The sequence below is a fragment of the Balaenoptera acutorostrata genome, chromosome 15, assembly GCF_949987535.1.
Source record: "Balaenoptera acutorostrata chromosome 15, mBalAcu1.1, whole genome shotgun sequence".
Lineage (NCBI taxonomy): Eukaryota > Metazoa > Chordata > Mammalia > Artiodactyla > Balaenopteridae > Balaenoptera > Balaenoptera acutorostrata.
In genome coordinates, this window is record NC_080078.1 from 64,474,796 (window position 1) to 64,484,181 (window position 9,386).

Consider the following 9,386-nt stretch of genomic DNA (forward strand, 5'->3'; position numbering starts at 1 on the left):
ATTAGGATGGAGGCAGTGGCAAGCGAGAATTGACCGATTCAAGAATGAATCAGATGTGGGATTTTGCCTCCTGGTGTTGGGGGCGGGGAGTGGCCGGTTCCCACGCCTGCTGGGGCGTCCAGCCGGCACACACGCTCTCTCACTTCTCTGCTCCTCCCCATGTAGGTGTGTCAAATGCGTCAACAAGTACTCCACCCCCGAGGCGCTGGAGCACCACCTGCAGACCGCCACTCACAACTTCCCCTGCCCGCACTGCCAAAAGGTGGGGAACCCTGCCCTTGCTGGCTGGGCGGAAATAGGGGGCGAGAGGTGATGGAGTGAAGACCCCACCGTCTCCTTCTCCCCTCCTGCCTCAACAAATGTGCAGGCCAAGCTTGGGGTTGTCTCCACAGACGACCCTTTGTCTTTGAAGAGCGAGAGCTCTGCCTGGCCTGTCTTACCTGTTGGACGCCACCCGTGGCCATCCCAGGGCTACTGCTGGGCCAGACGGACCAGGCCGGGCTGACGTGGAGTGAGGCCTCCCCTAGGCCCAGGCCCAGCATCTGAACGGCGGCCTCCAGCTTCCTGATGTCTTATCATCCTTGTTATTACTGGTTCTTCTTTTCAGTGGATCTGGAAGCCCTCACTAAAGCCTGGCCCTTCATGTCATCAAATATCCAGGCAGTGTTCCATTTTCCACTTTTCCCAAAAACATAATTTTTGTAAAGTTTGTTTGAATCAGGTCCATATATTGTGATTGGTTGATACGACCAAAGTTTCTGTTAATCTACAGATTCCCCCCATCGATGCTCCTTTTTTTTTCTTTTAATGTATTGAAGAAACTGGGCCATCGGTCCTGTGGAGTTTCCTGAAGTCTGGATTTTGCTGATTGCATCCCCCTGGTGTGTTTAACTGGTTTCTTTGTTCTACTCATTTTCTTACAACCTTATGAGGCAGATTTTCCAGGACAGACAGCCCTGGTTTCACTTCGGCCTCATTGTAGATGTTTCTAATTATATAGCCTAATTTAGGGGTTTGGAATTTGTGGTCTGAATAAAAGTTATCGTGAATTAGCAAGAACCGTGTGCCAGATGCTGTTCTGAGCATTTTATCTGAACTGACTCATTTAACCCTAGGAGGTAGGCAAATTATTACTATTTCCATTTTATAGATGGGGAAACCAAGGCACAGAAAGGTCATCCAGCTAGGAAATGATGGGGCTAGTAAGTTGATGGGTCTGTGTCCTTGACCACTTCTCTATATCAGATGAATGAAAAAATGAATGAATGCTCTTCCTATGCCTGGGGAGGAAGGAGATTTTGCCTTCTGTGTTTTCTGGCTTTTTATTCCCTTTCCATTTATTTCTTCAGTTATTTGTTCATTTTTTCATTCATTCCTTTGCTTGTCAGTCATTTGATTCAGGCCCTGTGCTGAGGAATGAAAGCCCCTCTCTGTCCTCTTGGAGATCCCTTACAAGCAAAGGGCTGTGTTTCAATAAGTTAGGTGCTGACTTAAAAAATATGGGTGGACATTCAAGGGTGGAATTTGCTTTGCCTGGTGTGGCATTGAGGAGTCAGGGAGGGCTTCAGAAGCAGTGACCTGAGTTGGGTCTTAAAGGATGAGTAGGAGTTTGTCAGGCTAAGAGAAAGTCTCCCTGGGTAGAAACAACAGCCTGGGCAGAACCTCAGGACAGGCATGTCTTGACTGGGCTTATGGGTGAGTAGTGGGAGCCATGAGGTTCTAATGGCTGAGCTTGACACTGTGGGCCTTGACCCCTAGTGGGCAGAAAGGAAGATGTTTCCGTAAGGGCTGGTAACGAGGGGCCCCTTGAGCTCATAACGCGGTGAGGGCTGGTGAGTCAGACCTGACGCTCACTCCTCTGTCCTGCCAGGTGTTTCCTTGTGAACGCTACCTGCGGCGTCACCTGCCCACCCACGGCAGCGGGGGCAGGTTCAAGTGCCAGGTGTGCAAGAAGTTCTTCCGGCGGGAGCACTACCTCAAACTGCACGCTCACATCCACTCAGGTGGGTACCCTGCCCCCCACCAACTCCTGCTCAGTCCCCCTTCCCCTCCCCCCAGACACCCTCTCTGTTCCCCTTCCCATCCCCCTCTGGCCTTCCTCCCCATCTCCTTCAGCCTTTTTCCTGAGCCCCCTCCTGCCCATCCCCTCCCTCTCTTCACCCCCCCTTCCCATCTCCTTCCTGGCCCCTACCTGCCCCCTCAAGTGAACAAGGGGTTCCCACCAACACTAGAGTGGAGACGAGCCTCGGGAGGTGGGTGGGGGGACACGGCGCTGCCCCTGAGGCCATTCTGAGCCCCTGGAGGTGGGGGCGTTGTGCTCGATGCAAAATTCCCTCCCAAACCTGGATAGAACCCTCTCTCCTTAGTTCCTCAGCTGAGATACATTGACACTTTATTTTTTTTTAAGCTTTAAAATGTTTTTTATTAGTTAAAAAATTCTGTTCTGTTTTATACTGAAAAGGGTCTAAAGATTGAGAAAACCTGAGGAAAAAATCCTTGATAGTACAAAAGCATCTCTCCTCAGAGGGACAATCCAAATGGTTTTTGATTTTTTTTTTTTTTTTTTTTTTTACTATGGCCTAGGTAAAAAATACATTTTATATGCAACCCAGGAAACACATACGTACACACAGAATATACTGAAACAGAAGTTTCACAAAACAATATTTTCTATCTGTACAGTTTTAGTTGTTAAAATAGCCACCATCAGTTTGTGACTTGGAGTTCCCAGTTTGAAGAGTGATCCTAATTCCCCCCCCCCCAAAGGTGATCACTGTTAGTGGTCTCATCTGGGACATTCTAGTTTTATTTTACATCTATAGAAAACATGTGCTTACTTTTACACAAACAGGCACATATTATAACTCTACTATGTGCCATTTTTCTTCACTTATCAAGGTACCTTGAAGATGTTCCTAATAGCACCTTCTTTTTCTCAGCTGCATAGTATTCTCCTGCATTTACCATCTCTGATTTAACCATTTCCCTATGGATGGACACTTAAATTATTTTTTCAGCTGTTAGTTTGTATACACAATGCTGTGTGGGTCTCTTGACAAGCTTTTGGGAATATATCTGTAGTGTACATTCCTAGCAGTGGAAATGCTAGGTTAAAATGTATATGCAGTACTGAGTTTTAGTTTGGGATGATGAAAAAGTTCTGGAGATGGATAGTGGTGATGGTAGCACGACAATAAGAATGTACTTAATGCCACTGAAGTGTACACTTAAAGATGGTTAAAATGGTAAATTTTCTGTTACATGTATTTCATATTTATGATAAAAGAAGAAAAAGAAGTAACTTCATTGGCAATTTTGATAGATATTACCAAATTGCTTTCTTTATGGTTTTTAAAATAATCATTATTATTCACAAGTAATACATGCTTTTTGTAAAAATGGAAGCAGTATGGAAGTACGTAAAGTAAAATGTTAAATTCCCCCTTCAAATCTTAATTGCTACTGACAGTTTGGTGTGTACCCTCCCCTACCTTTCTCCCTGCATATTCTGTGTCGATACAAACCCATATGGCCAGGGCTTTTTTGGAGTATGGGGATTGTATTTTTTTCTAACAAAAATGGGACTGTATTAAGCTGTCCTACACTTTTCTTTTCCCCCTAGCAGTATAGCCAGGAGATCTTTCCAGATCAGGAAACAGATCGACCTTAATCTTTTTAATGACTGCAGAACATTCCATTGTAAGGACCAGAATTTCCTCAATCATTGGGTTGGCATTTTTCAAAAGTACTTTATTCATCCCAGAGAGGAGAACAGAGAGGAAATAATGGCAGGAAATAAAGCAACCCAGTAATAGCCCTTTTCCAAAGGGCAGTTTCTGACCTCTGACTCCTGTTAGGTGAGAGCTGCTCTCCATGCCACCCCTCACCCCCAGCCCCACGCATGGGTTCTGCAGCAGACGGTCTGGGGCAGCTCAGGTGGACTCTGGGTCACACTGCCGGGCTGGAATCTTACTTCCCCCAAACACTAGGTGTAGACCAGGAACCTCAGTTTTTCTCTTCTAGGACTTACCTTATGGTTTGTTGCAAGGATTCAACCAGATAAGGTGTAATTCCCCCCTCCCCTGTGGTGGACCCCACTTCAGTAAATGTCACGGCCATCCACCCTGTCGCCCAGCCCACGCCTTAGATTCTCTCATGCCCCACAGCCAGTCCGTTGGCAAGGGCTGCCGATTCTGCTTTCTGGACATCACCCGTACTTGGCCACTTCCCATTTCTTGTACCAGCCTCCTTCCTGCCTCCACCCTCACGCCCTCAATCTGTTCTCTACACGCAGCCAGAGGGAGCCTGTGAGACTCTCAAGCCAGATCCTGTCCCTCCTCTGCTCAGTGCCTCTGGTGGCTTCTCATCCGGCTCAGAGTGAAAACCTTGCCTCCCAAGCCCTCCCTCTGGGCCTGGCTGCCTTGCCCACCTCCTCTTCTGCCTCATTCTCCCTCCCCTGCTCCAGCCCGGCCACACGGGCCTCCCCTCAGACACAGGCGGTGCCCCACGTCTCCTCCTGCCTGGGACCCTCACTCCCACATTACTGCGTGGCTCGCTCCCTCACCACCTCAGGTGTTGCCTCGTCAGAGAGGCCCCTCCTGCCCATCCTAACTGAACCAGCCTCCTCTCCTCCTTGGCAAAGCAAAGTCCCGAGGAAAGGGAGAGGCAATATTCCCGCAGGCCACCTCCCTGGAGGAGCTGCTGTCCCCTGATGGAGACCCCTGCGCCCCATATTCACACTCCCTCTCACGGCACCCTTGGTCCCCCATCTGTGTTTCCTCCTGCAGGTGAGAAGCCCTACAAATGCTCGGTGTGTGAGTCCGCGTTCAACCGCAAGGACAAACTGAAGAGACACATGTTGATCCATGAGCCATTCAAGAAATACAAATGCCCCTTCTCGTGAGTAGAGACGGTGGGTGGGAGGGGGCAGGTTTACCCAGCTGTGGGATAGAAGGGGGTCAGGGCCGAGGGCTGCAGGCCCTCTCTCCTTTTGTCCTGTCCTGGGTCCCGCCTGGCTGCTTCACTCCCCATGCTGCTTCCCTGCCCAGCCCTTAGGGTGGATGAGCGAGTCCGTCCTGCCTGGGGCTGGCAGGGCGGCCAGCAAGAGAGTCCTGTGCTGAGTGAGCTCCCCTGACCAGTGTTTTGGATTCTAGGACACACACGGGCTGCAGTAAGGAGTTCAACCGGCCAGACAAGCTGAAGGCTCATATCCTTTCCCACTCCGGTAAGTGGCTCCTGGACGTGCCAGGAGGGTCTGGTTCAGCTCAAGCCCCCTGGGCAGGGACCCCAGAAAGAGCAAACACATCCTGTGAGGCTTATTTTCCCTGCCTGGTACCTTCCAGCCAATAGACTTTTGCCCCTGGGAGCCATGAGCCTGGCCTGTGTTTGGGTCCTCAGGGTGTACGGCGGTGAGTCAGCCACAGTTCCCCAGGCTGAGGAGGAAGCTGACTCAGGAGGAGATGACTGTATATCAGAGAGGCACCCAGTGTGACAGAGGTGGGGTCAGGTGTGGAGGGAGATCCAGTTCTGAGTGGGTCCGAGGTAAGGCCAGGGAGCTTCCTTGGCCCACTCGGCAGAGCGAGGAAGCTGGGGTGTGGAGTAGGGGTCTCCACACCACTCCTCAGTTTCCCAGCGGCTCCACAGAGCTTCTCCTGGGGCTGCTGCTTCCCCAGAGCAGCTTGGCTGGCTTTCCACATACCACTTGGTCTATAGAACAAGGTTTCTCAATATCGGCACTATTGATATTTTGGGCTGGATAATTCTTTGTCGTGGGCGGCTGCCCTGTGCACTGTACGATGTTCAGCGGCATCCCTGGCCTGTACCCCACGGTTATGACAACCAAAAATGTCTCCGGGGACAAGCCAAAAGATCCTTGGGGAGTAAAGTCACCCCTGATTAACAACCACTGGTTTGTAAACAGGATCTAGTGGCTAAAGAGAGTGTGAAAACTAAGAGAGTAGATTGAGGACTTGGAGACAGAGGGCCTGGGCTTGATTCTTGGCACTACCACTCTCCTGCTGGGTGGCCTCGGGCAAGTCACTGCCCCCTCTCTGAGCTGTCATCCCAGGGAGGCTGAGGGGACCATGGCACAGGCTGTGTGTGGGACGGAGTTGACTTCATGGTGGATATGGAGGCACCAGTGATTCATCCAGTGAGTGACTATTGCGAGAATACCATGTGTCAGGCACTGGGGGTGCCATGGGGGAATCAGGCAGAAGCCCACCCTGCCCTCCTGGGGAAGCTTAGCATTTCGTGGCAGAGATCGAAAATGAACAGCAAACAAATAAGTATGTTACACTAAAATATGCTGAGGGCAAAGATGGAAATAAGCAGAGTGAGGGGACAGAGAAAGAAGGGAAGTGGGTATCAGGGAGGGCTCCCCGGAGGAGGTGACACGAAAGCTGAGTCTGAGAGAGGAGAAGAGCCGGAAATGGCTTCCAGGGTGAGGGAGCAGCAAGTGCGAAGCCTTCAGGCAGGGAAGAGACTGGCGGGTGTTTGAGACGAGGAAAGGCGGGCGGGAGGCCTGGAGCTCAGAGAACAAGAGAGGGGAGAGGAAGGGGATGGGTCTGAGAGGTGAAGGGAGTGGCCAGCTGCAGCGACTCTGTGGGAAATTTGGGGAATCACTGGAGGGTTTGGAGCAGGGAGTGTCATGGAGAGGTTTTACCAAGACCGCTCTAGCTGCCCTGTGGGGAATGGTCTGAGGTGGCCAGGGTGAGGCAGGCAGACCAGAGAGGAGAGAGATGATGGTGACCTGGCGAAGTTAGTCAAGGTTTAGGGGCTGAGCTTGCTGTTCCAGGCAGAGGGGAAACAGCACAAGCAAAGGCCCAGAGGCAGGAGGCTGGCACAGGGTAAGTGGCTGGGAGAAGGTGGGAGATGAGAGTGGAGGGAGCAGGGCCCAGATCACACCCATGCTCGTAGGGCAAGCTGAGGAACTGGGCTTCGTTCCAAGTGCCAGGGCAGCATTGCAGGGTGAAGGGTCTGGGTGCCTCTCACTGCCTTCCCTTTGCTCCCCAGGCATGAAGCTCCACAAGTGCGCCTTGTGCAGCAAGTCCTTCAGCCGCCGTGCCCACCTCGCCGAGCACCAGCGCGCCCACACAGGCAACTACAAGTTCCGCTGTGCCGGCTGCGCCAAGGGCTTTTCCCGCCACAAGTACCTCAAGGACCACCGCTGCCGCCTCGGCCCCCAAAAGGACAAGGACCTGCAAGCCCGGCGGCCCCCCCGGAGGAGGGCAGCCCCCCGCAGCGGCAGCACTGGTGGCCGCAAGGTGGTGACGCCCCTGCCTGACCCGCTGGGGCTGGAGGAGCTGAAGGACACAGGGCCTGGGCCAGTGCCCGAGGCCGCCCCAGGCAAGCCGCCCTTCTCGGAGCCGGATGCCGTGCTGTCCATCGTAGTTGGGGGGACGGTGGGGGGCGAACCTGAGCTGGTGGTGCCCGGGCATGCCGAGGGCCTGGGCTCCAACCTGGCCCTGGCGGAGCTGCAGGCAGGGGCCGAGGGCCCGTGTGCCATGCTTGCTGTGCCTGTCTACATCCAGGCCTCGGAGTGATGGACCCATGGTGTTTGCTCCCACATCCTGCCTGATGCTCACCTTTGGGTCCAGGGCCTCTAGGAGCTGACTAGAGATCCTTCCCAGTGGAAGTGAGCCATTGGTCAAAATCCTTTTGGAACATGCTCTGTAAACCCTGGCCCAGGGCCGCCTCGCTGTGTCCCCTGTCCTTCTGGGAAGCCCTGCAGCATTCTGGGATCTGAGGCAGCTGAGCCTGAATGGCCCAGGGTCTGGCTGGTCCAGGCTGGTGGTCAGGCTGCCTATGAGAGAAGACAGGGCAGTCCCACCCACCCCTCCTCCAGGCTGCCTAGGGGCAGCCTCTAGTTAAGCTGCTCTTCAGGGGCCTGATATGGTTGGAGCCCTTACCTGTTAAACCTTTTCACATGCAGTTCTCCCAGCATCCCCAGACGACTCTGTGATGTAGGCATGTAGGAGGCACTCGAGTGTTGTGGTTAGAGTTCAGCTGTCAGCCAGATCTGGCTTCAGATCCAAGCGCTGACACTTACTTGCTGTGTGACCTTGGATAAGTCACTTGACCTCTCTGAGCCCTGCATTCCTCATCTGTACAATGGGGCTTATGACAGTACTACCTCATAGGGCTGTCATTGGGATCCAGTATGATGAAATGTACAAAGAGTTTGGCATAGAGTTTGGCGTAGTGCCCGGCACTCAGAAAGTGCTCAATAAATATTTTTATCAACATGGCTCAGGCCCTAGCTTTGGCAATTTCTTTCTTAGCCCCTAGGTGGCAGCGTTCCCCCCTCCAAAGCTTGTGCGGGCTGAGGGGTCACTTGGCTCCTCACACAGCTACGCTGCCCCAATTGCCATAGAGAGGTTTGGTGCATCCAGAACAGTTATTTCAGAATATGTCCCATGGAAACCCCTGGAGGAAGGGGTTTATAACTCACTTTTGAAAATGCAGGGTCCTGGGCCTTGCCCTAAAACCCTTTGGAATCAGAAGCTCTAACCAGAGTCAGAGGACCATCTCGAGCAGGCCTCTGGATGGCCATAGGTGCCCCCACATCTAGCATTCCCTTCCCCATCTCCAGCTAGTCCAGGGGGGAAGCAAATTAGGCTCCTGGGAGACAGGGAGGGAGAAAAGGGGCCTTCACCAGTGCTTTCTTATTTGTCTTCACCACCACCGTGCTGGGCCACACTGCCTCAGTTACAGGAGAGGACTCTGAGGCTGAGATGGAACAGGGCAGGATGCGGGAGGACTGTCGGACTCAATTTGATCACTGAGTTTCCCTGAAGGCTGACATCCCTCAGACATCTGTGTGTGGGCCTGTGGCTGGAACTCAGAGCAAGGTCGAGTTCCCCACATCCTCAGGAAGGGTGTGATGCAGTGGGAGGGACGAGTGAGGTAGCAGTGCACAGCTGAGGGGGTAAGGGCGGTAAGCGTACCCAGCCCTCAGGAGGGCCAGGGGAGGGGCTGATGGGGACAGGAAGTCTCAGAGGGGGAGGTAACACTCGATCTAGGCCTTGACACAGAGTGTTTGATGGATAGAAGAAGGCATGCCAGGGGGATTGGTTCAAGACGGCGGAGTAGAAGGACGTGCGATCACTCCCTCTTGCGAGAGCACTGGAATCACAACTAACTGCTGAACAAGCATTGACAGGAAGACACTGGAACTCAACAAAAAAGATACCCCACATCCAAAGACAAAGGAGAAGGCACAATGAGATGGTAGGAGCGACAGAATCACAATAAAATCAAATCCCATAACTGCTGGGTGGGTGACTCACAAACTGGAGAAAACTTATACCACCGAAGTCCACCCACTGGAGTGAAGGTTCTGAGCCCCACGTCAGGCTTCCCAGCCTGGGGGTCCGGCAATGGGA

At 52.7% G+C, this 9,386-nt stretch overlaps 1 protein-coding gene across 2 annotated transcripts in view; it reads left to right on the forward strand.

Moving 5' to 3' along the window:
* Positions 1-8,248, forward strand: part of ZNF341 (zinc finger protein 341) — a 42,163-nt gene extending 33,915 nt beyond the window's left edge. For both annotated transcript variants that reach the window (XM_057530046.1, XM_028169267.2), the window contains 5 exons: positions 166-262; positions 1,871-2,003; positions 4,788-4,899; positions 5,154-5,224; positions 7,015-8,248. In XM_057530046.1, the coding sequence (XP_057386029.1) occupies positions 166-262; positions 1,871-2,003; positions 4,788-4,899; positions 5,154-5,224; positions 7,015-7,544 (943 nt within the window). In that variant the 3' untranslated portion in view covers positions 7,545-8,248. The remainder of the gene's footprint in view (positions 1-165; positions 263-1,870; positions 2,004-4,787; positions 4,900-5,153; positions 5,225-7,014) is intronic.
* Positions 8,249-9,386: the final 1,138 nt, after the last annotated feature.